Below are 20,622 nucleotides of genomic sequence, written 5' to 3' on the forward strand. Positions count from 1 at the left end.
TCAAATTGTTCTTTATCTTCGGTTGTTTAGTTTATTATTTAGCTTGAGGTTTTTTCTGTTGTTGTTTTTTACTACACACTAACAAAAGATATGTTCAAATGTTGAAAGAATTTAATTCAATTGTGGGATTTTTATGCAGTCATATGAATTTAAAATTTGGAGATTGAAAGTATAATATGATTAAATTGAACATAACGCTGAAATACTTCATCGCCAGTGACTGTAAAATACAATGAAAATTTGATAATACATTCGATCAGTTCCTTTTGATTGATTAAAACATTTTATATGCCTCACGAATACATTTGTGTTTGGGCTGATTATAATATAAGTCGAAGACTAATGCGTTGTCAAATGTAAGTTATAGATCTTTCAACTTTTAAAATTTATATCAAAATTATATTTGCATGAACACTTAATTTATAAACTTATATAATGCAGAAATAGCTTGTATTTCTTCTATTTCAAAAAAATTTCGTCACAAACTTAATTTAAATGCAAGGTCTTCCGTCGAAAATTACCCCCTAGGTATTAAGTCTAGAACAACTATGAAGAGAATGGACAAGACAAGAACAGTGATACCGACACATCCGATGTAAAATGATGACTTTCTTGGGTCTGAAGCACTGCTCCTTTTCCTAATATACGACGATAACGTTGTCTTATCCAATCTGTATGTGATGATGTCGTTATGTATTTCTGGGATAGCTGGCAGTTCTTGACAATTACATTTACACTGATTCATCCAAAAATCTTCACACTCAAGTGATGTTAAGGTTAGCGACATATTTGTAACAGGAACGGTTGTTGTTTCTAAATTGGAATGCTTTGTTGATTCTAAATCGACATGCTTTGTTGTGTGGTTGTAAAATGTCGGCGGTATGCTAGTGGTTTCTGCACGAAGGGTTGTGGTTTCTAAATCGACATGCTTTGTTGTTTGGTTGTAGACTGTCGCCGGTATGCCAGTGGTGTCTGTAACAATAGCGGTGGTTTCTAAATCGACATGCATTGTTTTTTGGTTGTAGAATGTGGCCGGTATTCCAGTGGTTTTTGTAGGAAGGATCGTGGTTTCTAAATTATCATACATATAGTTTGTTGTTTGGTTGTAGAATGTCGCCGGTATTCTAGTGGTTTCTGCAGGAAGGGTTGTTGTTTGGAAATTGGAACGGTTTGTTGATTGGTCGTACACTGTCGTTGGTAATCTAGTTTTGGCTAAAAACATAATGAAATTAACTATAAGTTATCTTCTAATTAATTTCTGTTACACCAATGCTAATTAATTAAATGTTTTGCAAATTTTATTTATAATTTTTAAGACATACTGCTGAAGCCGTACATGTAAATCTTATTTTGGTTTAAAAAAAACTGTGATATGTATGTTATTCAAATGACAAAAAAAAATTGATGCGAGGTAGATCGGGTTTCTTCTGCCTTAATTTCTTTTATCCCAGGCATACATGTAGATTACCTTAGCCGTGTGTGGCACAATTTTTTAGAATATTGGATCCTAAATGCTCTTCAACTTTGCAATTATTTGGCTTTATAAATATTTTGAAATGACCGTCACTGATGAGGCTTATGTAGACGAAACGCGTTTCTGGCGTACTAAATTTTATTCCTGGTACCTTTGATAACTATTTCCATCACAGGGTCGATGCCACTGCTGGTGGACGTTTCGTTCCCGAGGGTATCACCAGCCCGGTAGTCAACACTTCGGTGTTGACATGAATATCAATTATGTGGTCATTTTTTATAAATAACCTGTTTACAAAACCTCTTAATTTTTCGAAAAACTAAGGATTTTCTTACCCCAGGCATAAATTACATTAGCCGTATTTGACAAAACGTTTTGAAATATTGGATCCTTAATCCTTTCCTGACTAGAAGTACATGGTCGATACCGGGTTTCCGTTTCCTTTTTTCCGTTTCCTTTTTTTATTTTACTTTTCACTCTTCTCCGTTGTTTTATTGCTATCATAATCATGTTTATTAACATAAGGATTCCTAACGATTAAAATGATGTCAATATTTATCAAAATAATCAAGCTTATAATTGAATACACCTGACGCGCGTTTTGTCTTCATAAGATTCATCAGTGACGCTCAGATCAAAATTGTTTGAAAGCCAAAACAATGTACAAAGTTGAAGACTTACAAAAGTAACATGGTTATCTTTTCGTATTCTGTATTTTCACTATTGAATATTCATCATAAATATTCATTGAAAAAGAACGTGACAAATTATGAACAGCTTTTGGTGTGTATAAATTTGTTAAATATATTTTAAACCGCAAGCATTTGGTTAGAAAAAAGGCACTTTAAAGGAGTACTCTGTGGATCCGGAATTTTTAAAAAATATAAATGAAGAACAGTGCCAATTATATTATACTAGAACACACCCGTGATATGGCGGTTCTGTGACTGAATTAAAGAATTTAACTATGCGTAAGCCTTATTTTAGTATTGGTATTGTCATCTGATTAAGTCATGCCGATTATGAGATACACAGTTTTCTCGGCTTTCATCATCTTTCTGTTTGCACCCGTTGACCTGGAACTTATCAATTATTGGTATAATTAATTTTATTTAGGAAAAAAGGGCCTGGAAAGGATTTTTTTTAATCAACAGCATTGTCCTTTAGGAGTTATAAATAAAGTTGAAATCTTTGATTCGCTGTTTTATGTCATTCCAACTAACAAATTGAAAACTGTACATGTTGTACCTATACGCCTTATTTTTAGTCCAGATTTTTACTATTCGTATTGTCATTTTAGAAAGGCATACTGATTGAAATACTACAATCTGGAACAATGTGACAATGATTCAATTTAGTAGTGTCAACCCAGTGAAAACGTTCCGTGTATATAGCAAAATCTTAAATACAGCGTTTAGTGGTGCGCTTGTCAGATGCGGAACGTACAGATAAGGTAATAGGTAACAGGTGAATATACTGTTGGTATCGGTATCGAATTCGACCCGGAACTTTTAATTATTGGCAATATTAATTATGTGGAAAACAAAAGAGTCTGGAGTGGTGTAATTTTTAATCAACAGCATTGGGCTATATTAGTTATACATGTTTTATATAAAGTTGATTTTTTTATTCATCGTTTTTACCTGATGACGGTTTACAAATTGGACCTCGTTATTTTAGTATTATAGATATTTTAAAAGAAGGAAAGGGGGACGAAATATACTAAAGGGACAGTCAAACTCATAAATTTAAAAAAAAAACTGACAACGCCATAGCTAAAAATGAAAAGACAAACAGACAAACGATAGTACACATGACATAACATAGAAAACTAAAGAATAAACAACACGATCCCCACCAAAAACTAGGGGTGATCTCAGGTGCTCCGGAAGGGTAAGCATATTCTGCTCTACATGTGGCACCCGTCATGTTGCTTATGTGATAACACATCCGGTAAATAGTATAATTCGTTAGGTCACATTCATGAAAGGGAAGGGGATTGTAGTTACGACGTAAGGAACATATACATGCATTGAATCACATCATATACGGCGTCAGCATTTAGATTCAATTTAACCTATAAACCAAAATATAAACTTGTATGCATTTTTAACTTTCAATTCACGGTAATTTGTTATAAAAATACGTTTTAAAATCAACGGTATTTCATACATTATTTCGTTAAACGATTTGACGAAATGCATAAGATGACAACAGAGGGGTTCGTTTCGTCACCATTGAATGAAACTTATTATTTATTTGAAAATGTTTACTTACCATCTACCTGACATACGACCTTATTAGGTGTTCTACAGTCAACGTCATTCAATTCACCATTAATCATAACTGCACATACACATGCGTTATCTCGTCCATTGGGTTGAGCTAAAGTACATTTCATCATTATATATGCATAATGTTATCGATAAACAAAGGATTACAATTAAACTCTTTCAATGTTTGCTCATGACATTTATGCAGAAACTGAATGATATATAACATAAGTTTTGAATTCCTGTCCAAAAATCTGGCCAACCTTTTCGTATAGTATTTTTTCGAAAAGTCCCAGGATGGATGAAAGCGCTAGACAATGCTGCTTTTAAAACTCTTTTTGTGTATTTAATTTTTAATATATAATTCTGTACACCGCTTGAAAAGAAACTTTTTTTGTATATATATATATATATATACATATTATCTTCTGTGACTGTATCTTACATTAATTTGTAGGATCTTTTACAACAGATAATCTAGCTGATCTGTAAGAATAAAATCTTCATGCCATATTTATATCATGTACTGAAGTAAGACGCTAGATTAAAACTGACGTGGAAAGGTAACAACCGGCCATACTACTGAGATATATTGACACAAAATCTATATATAGTTCATTTCATAGTGTTTATAGTCAGAAAGTTTTCTTGACAATGCAGTATTATTCATTTTAAAAATGTGTTAAACATTTTCAACCAAAAAATCATTAGGTGTTCCTTATCTCGCCCGTGCCTGGAGCTTCGTGATGAGCGACATAAACATCTCACCTGCAATAGCGTGAAGTGTATTCAATATTATGGATACATGTACGTAAAAAATACCTTTTCGTATTTCAAAAGTGTTAATTTTATACCATAAAGAGGTACTTACACGAATATTGATTATCGTTTCAATAGAAGCACGTGCAATACAGTAATAACTGTTTGTTCGTACTTTTGTTATTCAATCATTTAAGCTTTTGTGTTTATGATAAAACAGAGAATAGTATGGAATGATAAAATTGATTTAACGACACTGGATTAATTATCAAATGATATAAGTCAGGTTCTTGTACAACCGTTCAATTCGACAGAAAAGAAACAATAATTCTGAGCTCATGCCGGAAATGCCTAACTCAATCTATTTCTGAAAGATATCGTGAGTCATATATACATACCTGGATACCAATAGAGTGTTGATAAAAAATCATTAGTACCATCTTCCCAAGTGAAGACATCGTCTACGTCATAATCGGTAAGTCCAACCCAGCTATATCTTAAAGAGAAAAACAAGAATATAGACATGTGGTTCTCGAATAATCATCAAAAGCAGTAGACTTACTAAATGTAGGATATTACTCTTTTCTAGAACAGAAAAAAACGTTTTATCATATACTTGTTATCATATACAAGTTCTGTAACAAACTACCCGAGAGAATATCAGTTTTTATCAGAGCAATCCAAAGCCTGTTATTGAGTGAGCAAGACTAGTTTTTAATACATTATCTTTTTTGCTGATTGATCAAACAGGTAGGGAATTTGAATTTTGTGTAGATTTCGGGATAAACAGGCGGTTACTACTGACAAAACATTGTTAAACGCACTTGCCAAAAGTGTCTATTGAGCAATATATATTCTTGTCACAAAGTATATATTCTTGTCACAAAGTGAACATATACACTTAATTTTCTTTTCGACGACAACGCAGTCACAGTTACACGTCACCTACTATCCATGGTGTCTTTATCTCTATGCTGAAATCGTTTGATATTCATCAAATGCATTATAAATTTCATTCTCTGTACAATTTATGTTATGCAAACTCTTTTTTGTTCCCTCAATCGAAACAAATACAAACTAACAGCCATCATCAAAGATATTAAAAAACTATTAAAAACCAATTGAAACTAAATATTAGTAACGTCCCCTGTCAATCTCATGGTTGAACACGTACTGCCTCCCCATTCATATGTAATCCAGCTGAACAAGTTAGCACTGGCCACTCGAAAACTGTAAATAACACTACTCTACGACAGATTAAATCCAAAGATCAAAATTAGGGTTAATCCATGAATTGGAAACACTGATTATTTTATTTAATTACTACCAAACACGGAAAAGAAAAAAATGCATACACATAATTTACAATAGCACAATACCACAATGACGGAATGTATAAGAACCGAGCCATTTTAAAAAAGATACTACAACTAAACTGTAGAAATAGTAATTAGCAAAGTCACATAAAACACGTACTTTAGATTATAGATAAATCAAGAACTTAGAAAATGTACTTTAAGACCAGTGTATTATTTGTGAAGTGATATTAAATATTTATCAACACCGTCTTAGTGTCTTCCGATGAATATTTTAAGAACTAGGACGAGACGGTTTTTTTAACATAACCCTGGTTTTTCTACTTTATGTTATAAATCATTGTTGATTATTTCTGTTAGACGATAATTCAATTTCGTACTTGTTTTAACAAACAAACGTTTTATAGAACTAATTTCAGAGAAGGATCAATGTTTAAAATCATCCCGAAGTTCTTTCGAGTTTTTTTAAGAATCCACATATGATAATACCTTTACACGCGCAAAAGTTTCACAATATTTCTTGAGACCCTCTTTCACTGCCGACAAAATGTTGTCAATATAATGGATAATTCGCTCGTTGAACATTCAGATGAGCTGGCAATACACTGTTGTTTGTTGGGAATTTTGTGACGATTTGGTATCCAAAACAAATTAATGCTCCAACTTACTGTGTAATATAATTTTCATTAAACCGACTTAGGATAACAAAAAAAAATATTCAGTCGGTTTATTTGAGGAAGTATATATCTGCAGCCTTTGATAATTCGTTATATCTTAAACACTTTTAGAAAATAACAGGCAGTGATAAAAAGAATTGTTTAAATGAAATGTTACCCGAGCGAATGATGAAGATATTAAAAAAGGCCATTAAAACTCCCAGAGGCCGATATTAAATTAAAAGACTATTTTAACATTAGCCTATGTAACTGTTTCTAACCATGACTATGCTGGCGTCTTACGGATTATGTGCCCTTGTGTTGATTCAATGCTAAACATATCGAAATGTTATTGAAAATCCACAGCCTTTCCCTTTGTACTTTCATATTTTTTAGTTCGGTACTTGATATATAGAGGATTATTATATGCAGTGCTAGCAATGATTTCCTTAAGACATGTTGGTGAATTTAGGTATCACTTAAAACAAACATAAATATCGACCAATCCAATCACATCTTTTAGACTTAAGTGACACAGCGCGATTTTTTGGGGAATTTTAAGGTTGAGTATTTTTTTTTTTTTGTAAAATAAGAACGCCAGCACATCATAAAATACAAGTGAGTAATCTATGTTTTATATTGTATAACACAATTCTATGTAATAAAGTCTGAGAATTTTCTACAAATATGCTGGTTTTATTTGCCACACATTCCTTCTTTTTCTATTAAATGCAATGAACCAATAAATAATAATACTTTGCACCAAGACTTCCCTTGGTATATGTACAAAATTTTCGAGCTCTTTTATTCATTATCGTTGCTGTTTTGATACTATTGCAGTTTCAAAATTTCCTAATTCATATGGTTACAGAAGGGCTAAGCAACTTTATAGTTCTTAGTACGCTTATTACATTGATATCACTGCAGACTGGACATATTACATTTCTACACCTTTAATGTTATCTTTGAAAGCATATGGCATCTCAGTACAACACTTAGTTTTTGTATTCAAAAACTTTCTCTATTCTTTTGAATATAGGGCCATTGTTGTGGTGATTAATTTTTCTCGATGATACAAACTTTCATAGATGAAGAAGGAGCATGGCCTGCTTGATTAAAATGGTAATAAAGAAACCCTGAATTGGTTATCTTTATAATCAGACATAAATAGATTCATTCTTTCAAGCAAGTCAGTGAGCTTCGAGTTCCAACAACATGAAGTAGTCCATAAAAACTACATTTAAATCCGTGAATAGTTATCAAAGCTACCAGGATTAAAATTTAATACACCAGACGCGCGTTTTGTCTACATAAGACTCATCAGTGACGCTCAGATCAAAAAAGTTCCTACAGCCTAATAAAGTACAAAGAAGAGCACTGAGGACTCAAAATTCCAAAAAGATGTTCCAAATACCGCTTATGTACTCTCTTTCTGGGATAAGAAAATCTTTATTTTTTTCGAAAAATTCAAAGTTTTGTAAACAGGAAATTTACAAAAACGACCATATAATTGTAATTCATGTCAACACTGAAGTTCTGACTACTGGGCTGACGAAACCCTCGGGTCGAAACGTCCACCAGCAGTGTCATCGAACCCGTGGTGTTAATAGTTATCAAAGGTACAAGTATTATAAATTAATACGCATGACACGCGTTTCGTCTACATAAGACTCATGATTGACGCTCAGATCAAATAGTTATTAAGCCATGCAAGTACAAAATTGAAAAGCGCGCTGAGGACCCAAAATTCAAAAAGGTTTTGCCAAATACTGCTAAAGTTATCTATTCCCGGGATCGACCCAATTGTGTAAATAGTTATCAAAGGTTCAGGGATTATAATTTAATACGTCAGATTAGCGTTTCGTCTACATAAAACTCATCACGTAAAAAAATCCATAGAACAGTTCACAGACTCAAAGGTTTAGGTATAATATTTTTTTCTAGTAACTTGTAAAATAAGGAGTTGTGATTATGATATTGCATATCTTTCTCGTGCTCTTTTTCTTTTTTTATGTAAACACGAAACAATGATTGGAGTTAGTCCCCGTGTAGCAAATCTCTTAAAGCAGTTGAAAATATTACCGGTGTATGGTTTTAATTCTTGAAAAGTATCTTAATTCTAAAATAAGTTATTACCTTCTTATCCCTTTTTCCAAATTAACATATTGTTTATCAACAAATCAAGCTGGGCGTTACAGTTATTCTGAAACAATCTACCATAGAGACCACGTGAATGAGATAAGGAAACTTAATCTGTCCAAAGATCTGTAAGAGCTCAAGAATCCTAAGTTTCTTTTCTTTTGTAATTAAAACAAAATATTTGAATGGTTTTCCTCTGATAAAAGTATTCCGTTTCCACTCTACACAAATTGAAATAGTTGGTCCTTCTTTGTTTCATAGATAGAATTGCCAATGTATGTATAAGTAGATGTATCGTACCTTGTACAGAACCACTCTATTTAAAACAAGATAGCTTCAAATTGTATTATCAAGATGATTGGTTTCCTATTTGAAACCTATTGGTGACCTGTTTTTCAACAAAAATCACCATTTCCATGTGCGCCAGCGGTGCTCAACTTCTTTAAGACTAATTCCTATCCTTTTCTGATGTGATTCTATAATATATCCCTTAGAACTAAAATTTGAAGGAACATAAGACACAGTTTTCTCCGCCTCATTTTAAGACTAATACCTCGAATTGGACATACATGGTCATCTCGGTATCAGCATAAATGACTAAAACGACGATTTTAATTTTCAAATTATCAATTTTCCCCACCTAAGTAGCAATATACAATCTTCGCCTGCATATGGGATATACATTTTCAAACTCTTTCGGTATCCAGGAGCAACTACTCAGACCTTGTAAAACGTCACAAGAGTTTGAGTAGACAGTTTATGAACCAGGGAAATGTCAGAGATGGTCTCGTCCTTTGTCTAAAAAATTATCATTGGAAGGTACCATAACCTTGATAATAAATATTCCGTACTTCACAAATAATACACGATGGTCTTGACGTATAGATTCTGTATTCTGACGTTGTTTATCATCTTAATAATGTGTTATATTATTCTTGTATTGGTCTTTATGGATATTACTTTAACTGTTAAGTGTTGGGTTTTTTTTGGTATCCATTTCACACGGCTCTGTATGAAATTCATCCATTGTGTTTTTGTTCTATGATAACTTTTACATTTTATCTTTTATTTTTTGATAATAATTATGATTTGGCTATAAACCATTTTGTATTTCTTTTTTTACATATGACGTGACTCTATATATCCTGTCATTGTGTAATTAGTCTTTGATAATGTGTGTATTCTCATCTTTCATTTTGCATATATGCTTTGTCTTTTTGCCTTTTTTGTGTTTCTTTGTTACATATGACATGGCTTTGTAAATCTATATCCCGTTATTGTGTTAGCTTTTCATGGTACCTGTATGTTTATTGATTTGTTTGTTTATAAACTGATTAAGGTACTAACACAATGTTGACTGCTGTACTCCTATTCTGGACATGTTTACCTATTATGTCTGTTTGTTTTGTACACACATCATTGTTAGCATAAATGAATTTTTTCGACTGTCATAGAAGTAAGAATTTGAGCTAGCTATAAAATCAGGTTTTATTCGAGTATGGATGTCGGCCAAGTTGGTCGGCAGGCGGGCTCATTGGACATATTTTTTTGACTAGACACCTTAATGATAATTTTGACCTTGTTTGGTAAAACATTTGTTTCAGAGGACAAGAATTACTAGTATTTGTTAAAAAATTACTTTGAAGGGCAATAACACTTTAAGGAGTCAATAGACAATTTCGGTCATGTTGACTTATTTGTAGATCTTACTTGACTGAACATTATTGGTATATTTCGCCTACCTGTAAAACAGACTGATGGAATTTTTTTTTTATTTGAATATGCTGCATTGCCCATGTAGGCATATTCTGCATTATATATACAACTTAAAACAGTATACGCACACAAATCGAATTTCTGTTACAATTTAAGGAATTGGTACACTAACTCATAATGTTGGCCCTAAATCTGATTTGTTTTATTTCAAACATTTGTTGAAAATATTATGGAAGTATATGCTAAAATGTCCGATAATTTTGCAACAAAAACTATTTCAACAAGTATCTCAATAGTAAAGTGTTGGGACGGCACAATGTAGGTGAATCTATTTTTTTCTATTCTTTTTTTAATAATTCTTCAAAAATAAATGACAGGTTTCTGCTAAATTAATAAACAGTTTTGTTGAAATATTATTTGTATGCATATTCCTTTCTTTTCAACAAAATTGTTAATACGCGAGGGGTGGCACCAACAATGATGTCATGAAAAAAACTTGAAAAAGTCAAATATTTCTAAGAAAATGGAGAAAAATAAAGTTATATCACAAAACACTACACTCAGAGGAAACTGTTAACGGCAAAATCAAACACATGAAACGAATGGACAAAAACTGTCATATTCCTGACTTGTTACAGGAATTATCTTAAGTAGAAAATTGTGAATTGATATTTTCCTACTTTAGGCTAACATCTATAAATCTGAAGCAGATATGCAACTTTTTCTTATTATGCTTTCAAACATCCTACAAAAAGCAATTCATATATTTGTACACAGTACACATTAGAATTTACATTGATAATTAAAGTTTCAAAAAACGCCTATACAGGGCCTCGCTCTACTTCTTACTTAAATATACAATGCTTTAGAACGGCTTGACGTGTCTTATTCTTTCACATATTTCACTACTAAATTAACACCAATCATATTAAAAAAAAATTTAAAGCCACAGATGAAAATGTCAAACTGAAATGCGATATATTAAAACGTGATATTCTAAGATCAGTTGATGCTTTGTCCAACATGAGTTCCGTGTTTAAGACACTGTATGAACATCCAATTGATTCAAGATGTATAGTTAAATCGACATATCAAAACTAACTAAATAAACACACTGAACAGGATTTTTTTAACTGATTTTGTTCTTTGAAGATTCAATTGTATTTTTATACTTACCTTCCAAAGATCACTTTACTTGTAATCCATTCTTCTTCTTCCTTTGTCTTTGGCATAATCACTGTTCCATTGATTTTACTGCACCTGTCTTTGGCTTCACCATAAGTGACACCATTTGTGTAGTCTAGTAACACTATATAACACAGAAGGCCATGTTCGTCCCATACTGTGTCTGTGGGACAATATTCTTAAAAAAAAAAAAAAAGGTTGATGCGGTTTTTTCTACGTTTTGTGCCATCAAGTGATTAATATGAAATTATGACAGGAACCTCTGACCCTGGGAAATTTCGATTCAAATATGTTTTTGATGTAACTGTTTGTTTTATGTGTTTTCTACACTTTTGGGTTTCTATTCGTCTTCGTAAACAAAGTTATTTTACTCGACATTTTAGATTACCGCCTGTTGATCTTCTACCCTTTTTTACATGAAATATTGAAATTTTGATTCAGCTGAAGATAATATATTGAGCCGTTTGCTTAACAATAGATGGGTGAATTTCTATTATCAGTAGGGTGCCCAATCAAATAATTTGATCGATTTGGGTTAACGGAATAAAATACGGCTATATTTTATATCATTGGAAAGAGGAGAGTCTCATCGAAATAGTCGTTGTTTAAAGTGGTCATGTTTTGTTTTTTGAATTAGGGTCAAATGTCAAATCTAAATTTCCAGGAAAAACCAGAATCACATTAGATAGTTTGTTTTTCCTACATATATGTGTTTGGAGCAAAATACACACAATTTGTTTATAGAAAAATATCTTTTGTTATAACATTTAGAACTTATTTTATATTTTTATCACAAAACATTACTTTTTAGTGTTTTTTACTGATAAGGTGCAAATTTGAAATTTTCAAACATCATTTAAATAACAGTGACCTCCACCATTTCATTTTCAAACTTTAAATTTTTATATTCAAATCGTTACAAGTAAAATCTTTTTGTTTCCATTCTTTTTTTAAGAATTCTGCAAAATAAATGAAAAGTTTCTGCTAAATTAACAAAAGTGCCTCTCTCCGCTCAGAAAAAGTTTTGTTGAAATATTCTTTGTATGCATATTCCTTTCTTTTCAATAAAAATCTTTTAAGATGTTTTATATGTCTTAACTTTAATAATTTGTCGGAAACAAAATGTGTTTTTCACGTCTTTTGATAGTAAGGTGTCCGTCTACGTATTTCTAGGTAAATATCAAATTTCTGTTATTAAGTGTGAAAGCGTAAATATTATTGATTTGTGTATACCAACGTTAAACTTGTTTGAATAAAAGCTCTATGTATAGTTCTGCTTTACAGAAGTTAAGATTGCTACAAACGGTAAAAAAAGGGGGATGTTAAGTTTTGAAATAAAAACGTCTGTTAGAAACAGGTAAAACACCTAATTTTACATGTACAGATATCAGATGCGCAACAGTTGGCTGAAATGTAACGAGTTTTTAAAGAATATAGTCGGAAAGAGGGTTATGTACAGCACTGATGTATTAAACATACAATTGCAAACAAAAAAGGCCTGAGATATCAATGGTACATTAAATAGTTATAAATCAAAGACAAGCTGACAACATCACGGCAAAAAACGACGAAAGAAAGCACAAATACAAATAGAAAATGATGATCGAAGCTAGTATAAGCTACGCGATCTATTGTCTCTTATAAGTTTGAAGGCCCAACAACCACGTCAAGGTCAGCGATCATATGGCAGGTTTTCTTTCTCCGATAGAAAGATTAAATTTCCAATGATTTCAAAGTTAAGAAGATATTTTTATTTTGTTGAAAAACATTCTTGTATAGTGGACTGGTATACAGCGGTGAAAATCATGTGTGCATGGGCCGTGAATATTTGCGTCCATTCGTTTTTCATTTTGAAATATCAAAAACAAACTAGAATTGCCATTGCAAGCAATAGCGGATGTCACCCTTCCCCCCAATTGACACTAAGCTGCAGCCATTTCAAAACAATTTATAAGTGAATGCATTTCTATGAATTGCAGCATATCTTTGTGTTAATTTTAAGTACATTTATAGCATTTAAAAAAATCATATTTCTGCTGTTTCCATGGCAACGGCAGCCATTTTGAAAATTGCAAAGTCAAAAGTCTCATCTTTACTTGCCAGTCAACATTAACATCAAGTTTCATCAAGTTCAAAGCATTTTGAGAATTTTTAACATTTTTGCAGTTTCCATGGCAACCGTGGCCATTTTTGAAATTCCAAAAAATGGAATTTTTCACAATTGTTCGGTTTCCATGGTAACGGCAGCCATTTTTTATGCTTTTGAGACCTACTGCAACCCGAAATATTTTGTTCTTCATTATAGTCAACTATCATTTAGATTGGTTCCATCGATATCGTTTCCGAGAAAAGTGGCGGACAAAATAGTTGGAAGAATAATAATAATAACAAAGAAACAGAGGAAAAGCAATATGTCACCCGACATTGTCGATCGGGTGACATAAAAACAAAAAACGGAAGTATTTTCCTTTTTCGTTTTTGATTTCTCGAAAACCAAAATGAAAAACAAAAGTGTTTTCATTTTTCGTTTTGATTTCTAGTTTTGAAACCATAGCTTATGCGGATGGTACATGGAGGGGACGCATGGAAATGTCAGCTAGATAAATAACTTACTCATATGTAGTAGTAACTGTTTATCTACCATGATGCTGAACAATCGATTCGCCAAGAAATCTTATTGAGGCCTTCTTGTTCTCACCGACTCTAGTAAGAAATTTGACGACCTTCTATATAAGACCTGAAATACTTTTACAGACGAACAAGAACTTGATTCATCACTAAAATAACAGCAGTTTTGTCTACTTGTGTAACATTTATAGCACGAATGGTGATACAATATTGTGTAATCATCAGTATGTTGACCATGGTCGGAAGCATGAATGGGGTTCGTGTTGCTTATTCTTATATGTCTATGTTGTATTTCGTGTTATTTTGTTTGTCTATCTGTTGTTGGGTTGGGGTGTGTTTTTTTTTTGGGGGGGGGGGGGGTTGTTGTAGCCATTGCGTTGTCAGTTTGTTTTCAATTTGTGAGTTCGGATGTCCTTTTGGTATATTTCCCTCTCTTTGCTAACCATTAATTTTGACTGGTCAAAGTTAACCTGCGTTAGGTTGTAGGCCTGCTCCGCTCGATCCCTTAACACAATCAAAGTATATCGAAAACGTATGAGACGTTTATTCCCAGTGAACTTGAAATTAAGGATACTACTGATACTAGAAGGACTGCTTCATACCTTGATCTTTTCCTCAATATTGACGTATTCACACGAAAATCTATGATAAACGGGACGATTTCAACTTCCCAATTATCAATTTCCCATTTCTCAGCAGTAACATACCCTCTGCCCCTTCGTATGGTGTTTACATATCACAATTGATACGTTATTCACGTGCTTGTTCACACTATACGGACTTCATATACAGGAGTGTGCTCCTTACGCAGAAACTGCTCCAACAAAGTTATGAGGAGGACAGATTAAAATTGACACTCCGTAAATTTTATGGACACCATCACGAATTGGTGGATCCATGTGATGTCTCTTTAACCAAACTAGCTAAGGACATTTTAACCACATGGTAGATGGTGGTTTGTCATTATGTCGTCTAATCTTTTAATTACCAAACGTGACTTATTCCCGATTGTGACTGTTTTGCTGAATGTGAATTTGCATTACTATAAGACGTGTTTCTGTACTTGTTTATCCCAAATTCATGTATTTAGTTTACATGTTTAATGTTATATTTGTAATTCTCATCGGATTTTGTCAAATGTGTTGACGTCTTTTTATTATATTTAGGTGTTACGGATAGAAAAATTAATCACCGCCTTTATTAATTATATTAAATTTTGAACGATTATTTACGTTTGAAGTTGGATTCATAACAAACTGGGCATATATATATATTACAGTTAATTGCTATTGATAAGTATTGCAATATGCATTTTGTTTAAATGAATTATCAGTATTTAGTTCTAATATAATCTTAAATCAATCCTAATTCTATCTCACTTTGATAGTTTTTCATATGTGACGTCATGCTGTTTCTAAATTTCATAAATTCAAATGCGGCATAACGTTTGTGCCGTTTCCCCCATCGTATGTGACGTCACATTTTTTTAATTACGTTGACGCCTTGACTGATTCGGGTGTGTCTATTCTGTGTTAAACTTTAATAGCATTATGTATTCGGGTTCAGTTTTCTGTGATTAATTAATACTTCAGTTTCATTATGTATATCTCTTTCATATTCATTTGTTAAAATTTACTGTTTGCAATAGCATGAATTGTTCTATATAATAAGGATGTTCTTATCCCGGGCATAAAAACAATGCCGTATTTGGCAAAATCTTTTCAACTTTTGATCTTCAGTGCTGTACAACTTTGTACCTTTTTCACTTTCGATCTTTTATATCTTGGCGTTATGTATTCGGGTTTAGTTTTCTGTAATTAGTTAATACATGTACTTCAGTTTCTTTATGTTAACTCTTTCATATACATTTGATAAAATTTACTGTTTGCAATAGCATGAATTGTTCTATATAATAAGAATGTTCTTATCACGGGCATAAACACAATGCCGTATTTGGCGAAACCTTTTCAACTTTTGATCTTTAGTGCTGTACAACTTTGTACTTTTTTCACTTTCGATCTTTTATATCTGGGCGTCACTGTTGATTTTTGGGTGGACAAGGCGCGTTTTTGGCGTTTTGAATTTTAAACCTGATGCTTTTTGTTATCTATTAATCATGTTTTTCTTTGCCTATTTATTTGTATTGTAGTCCTGTAATATTATGTTGTCATCTCAATGTTATATTTAACTTTGCCATTAAAGTGCGAGGTTTGGCATGCCACAAAACCAGGTTCAACCCACCACTTTTATTCCCCTTTAAAAGTGTCCTGTACCAAGTCAGGAAGATGGCCATTGTTATATTATTGTTCGTTTAAGTGTGTGTTGCATTTTAACGTTGAGTCGTTTGTGTTTTCTGTTATTTTTGAGATATTGAGATAAGACGTTGCACGGTACTTGTCTATCTCAAATTCATGTATTTAGTTTTCATGTTATATTTGTCATTCTCGTGGTGTTTGGTCTGATGCTTGGTCCGTTTCTGTGTGTGTTACGTTTCGGTGTTATGTCGTTGTTCTCCTCTTATATTTAATGCGTTTCCCTCGGTTTTAGTTTGTTACCCCGATTTTGTTTTTTGTCCATGTGTTTATGAGTTTTGAACAGCGGTATACTACTGTTGCCTTTATTGATGTTAACTTCGAAAATAGTCCTTCAATAAGTGAACTTCGACTTAAATAAATTTTAGAAATAAAGACCTCATGTGTGTTTGTTGGTGCTGTGCATATATTGACTTTATGGCATACATGGATATCCCATATGTTTTGTTTATTCATAAACTGCGTTAGTTACACAAATTTCCCCGTAAAATGGGTTTTACATCAATTGAAAACGATATTTGTTACACCTGCAACGTATATCGTATATTTCCATAAATATCAAAATATAAATTTTTTTAGTTCTCTTTGATTTACAAAAAATATTGAAATTCTGATCTGTTTAAAATGTAACGGTCTGATTACAACTCTTCATTAGCGCAAACACTTGCTTATTATATATCAATAAATGTACATTGGCAATGAGTACCCTTATTGTTTAAAATAATCATGACAATGAACGCAATATTGTTGTTCAGCTACTAACATTTATAGTCAGATTAAATCTACAGTGTCCACATGTCTTATCTTGCATCAATTTAAAGTTAATGCATGTCCTCCTTTCAAAATAATAAATCATCAAACAAAAATCATTAGTTTTCATATTTAAGGCAGGTTTGTCTAAGAAACATATTTGCACACATCAAACAAAGCTGACCATATTTGAACTTTCTGATGACAATTAATGTGCACGTTTCATAAATAAGTTTATTTGTTTACTCTGTATGGATTGTATAATTAAAAAAAAGTAAAATCACTTAAAATACTGAACTCCGAGGTAAATTCAAAACGGAAAGTACCTACTCAAATGGTAAATCAAAAGCTCAAACACATCAGAAGAATGTATAGCATCTGTCATGTTCCTTACCTAGTACAGACATTGAAGGAAATGGTGGATTAAACCTAGTTTTAAAGCTAGCTAAACCTCTCACTTGCATGCCAGTCGCATCGAGTTCCATTATATTGACAACAATGTGTGAACAAAACAATGAATGACAAGAATACAAAATGTTTCATGGAACAATAACACAATGATGGGATTGAAAGTACAGAGTCACGTGAAATGGATGTTACAAACACAGAGTAAATAGTAAATATTATGTTTATAAAGACACATGAAAGACAACAAAAAATATTATAGATCACATTATTAAGCTGATAAACAACATCGGTACTCATACTATCGTGTACCATTTATAAAGTTGATACGGAATATTTTATAATATCTTCCGATTAACTTCTATAAAAAAAAGGACGAGACGTTATTTGAGATACACTGGTTCATACACTGGTAAACTTTGTACTTGTACGGCTTAATAAATATTTCGATATGAGAGTCCCTGATAAGTCTTATGTAGACGAAACGCGCGTCTGGCGTAATTAATTATAATCCTGATACCTTTAATAACTATCATTAACTTTCTGATCAGTTTTTGGTGAGGTTTTACAAAGTATGAGTTGGAGCAAAAGACAGCAATAGTTGAACATACAAAATTTTATCTGCATCAATTTTTGTCGTTTTGTTTTAATTTAAAAAGATATGTATACTGAACAGTCACAAACAGTTATTAGGTCTCATATCGCAGCAATAACAAATATATTTACCGGAACAACCACAACTGGTCATGTTTGCACTTTATTATTGATTTTTTTTTAAACGCATGATATATAGCTTATTTGATACCTTATTAGAACATTATTATTATCAAAGTTTGACCACATCAATTTAGAGTACCAGTGTGTCTACTTTCAATTCAAATATTGATTCGTCACAAAAACAATTAGTTTATATATCTCAGGCTGATTAACACAAATATTTGTTTAACCACGTTTCCAAAAACTGACAATATTTGCACATTAGTATGAAAATGATATTTAAAACTAGTTAACTTAGGATGAATTATATATAATACAAATGTCAGCAATATTGGAAAACATTGATTACAAAACATTATTCGAATTTTTTCACTTGTACCCGTATTAAAAAAGAACAATTAATTATATCAATCGTCTCTCAGAGACTACACAGGAAAGTCTTTTATTCAGGTATATGTCTAAATACAAATTTGAGTTGTCAACTATCATAATTAATTAATTTAAACTTTACCCTGGTCTCTTTGGCAAACTACTCCGCTTGTTTTCATGCAGTACCAATCGAACATATATCCAGTATTCTTAATGATTACGCATAATTGTGGTTGATCTTTTGGTCTTCCATCTGAATTATAAGAAAAAGTAAATTGAAAAAATACTGAAGTCCAAGATAAAAACAAAATAAAAAGTTCCTTATCAAATGTCAAGATCAAATAATTCCATTATAAAGAGAAAAACAAACAGCAAAAAAATAAGATAAACATGTCAAAGTTGGGGCGCAGCAATCAATATTGTGTTATAATATTAATCACTACAAAAACAAACAAACTGTGGTAACAAAAAAAAAATGACAAACAGACAGTTATTTCGATTATTTGGAGAATTTTCATGGTCGATTTTAAATTTCAAAATATGTATATGATGACATATAAACAAAATTAGTGATATTACTTATTTAAATGGATTACGTTTTTTTTTTAGAAATATAAATAAAAAAACGCATTTTATAAATTTTCCGCAATGGTCTATTTAAAAAAGTGAAATAGATATAAAAAGATGTTGTATGAGTGCCTATGAGACAACTCATCATTCAAGTAACAATTTATTAAAAAAAAAACATTATAGGTCAAGGTACGATCTTCAACACGGAACATTGGCTATATAAATCGAGAAACAAGAAACACGTATGAACTACATAAACAGACTACAACCAGTGTACATCAGATTCCTGCAAAACCTTTTAATATTATACAAAATTAAAAGTCGGCTTTTCTATTTAACAAAAGATTTCAACGTGTTTCCTTATTTATTTATTTTTGTATAAAATAGTTTTTTTTTTTTTTTAACATTCATAAATTCTGTATAACACTGTTTGCTGGTTTGACAAATTACTTAATGTATAGCATTCCATCAAGTATCCCTGTTACATACAATTATTACTGATATCCAGGGAAAATATACAGTATAATAAAATTGGGAATAGAAATGTTGAATGTGTCAAAGAGACAACAACCCGACTATAGAAAAAAACAACAGCAGAAGGTCACAAACAGGTCGTCAATGTAGCGAGAAATTCCCGCACCTGGAGGCGTCCTTCAGCTGGCCCCTAAACAAATATATACTTAATCTAGTTCAACGATAATGAACACTAATTTCTAAATTGTACAAAAGAAAGTTAAAATAATACAAGACTAACTAAGGCCAGAGGCTCCTGACTTGGGACAGGCCCAAAAAGGCGGCGGGGTTAAACATGTTTATGAGATCTAACTTATCTTATTTTATACATAGCCATTTAATACATTTCTATTTTCTATAGTTACTTAGTAAATAACATAAGATCGTATAAAATCTTATCGAAGTACTTGTAACATACACTATGTCGTGAAATGTACGGAGAAAAATCCGTTATCGATTCTTTTAATGGAATTTTGAAACATGCGAAAATATGAATGAGATACAACGTGGTTACTGTTTCTGTTGATCTTTGATAATTCAAACCTTTGGATTTATACAATTCTTTGGAAGTATTTATTAATACTAAATAATGGTAAGTAAAATATGATTTTTGTTTTTTTTTCTTATAAGCTTTTTTCAAGACTTTTGATTTACAATTTAGACCCCAATTCTATTACCTGTTAACAGTCTGTGACCTTTCTGTGACCTTTATATTGTAAACATTACAATTATCCTGATTATTCTTATATATAATATGTTCTGATAGTTTCACATAAAAAAAGAAAAACATCATTAAACATATTTTAAAAAATGTACAGAATCTTTGTTGTACAGATATGA

The 20,622-nt window shown here is 31.8% G+C and overlaps 1 protein-coding gene across 1 annotated transcript; it reads right to left on the reverse strand.

Moving 5' to 3' along the window:
• Nucleotides 1-517: 517 nt before the first annotated feature.
• Nucleotides 518-14,162, reverse strand: LOC134697620 (uncharacterized). The gene is made up of 5 exons (XM_063559904.1): nucleotides 14,132-14,162; nucleotides 11,510-11,696; nucleotides 4,905-5,002; nucleotides 3,752-3,859; nucleotides 518-1,212 (listed from the first exon to the last, which is right to left on the reverse strand). The coding sequence occupies exons 1-5, from the start codon at nucleotides 14,160-14,162 to the stop codon at nucleotides 518-520; spliced, it is 1,119 nt and encodes a 372-aa protein (XP_063415974.1).
• Between the last annotated feature and the right edge of the window lie 6,460 nt (nucleotides 14,163-20,622).

The sequence above is a fragment of the Mytilus trossulus genome, chromosome 14, assembly GCF_036588685.1.
Source record: "Mytilus trossulus isolate FHL-02 chromosome 14, PNRI_Mtr1.1.1.hap1, whole genome shotgun sequence".
Lineage (NCBI taxonomy): Eukaryota > Metazoa > Mollusca > Bivalvia > Mytilida > Mytilidae > Mytilus > Mytilus trossulus.

Excerpts from the sequence above, each read along its gene's own strand:
- LOC134697620 (XM_063559904.1), bottom strand. The coding sequence starts at position 14,162 with ATGGTAGATAAACAGTTACTACTACATATGA. Across the intron at positions 5,003-11,509 it reads AGTAAAGTGATCTTTGGAAG|ATATAGCTGGGTTGGACTTA; the intron begins GTAAGTATAAAA and ends TTTCTCTTTAAG. Across the intron at positions 1,213-3,751 it reads GGTCGTATGTCAGGTAGATG|CCAAAACTAGATTACCAACG; the intron begins GTAAGTAAACAT and ends TTATGTTTTTAG.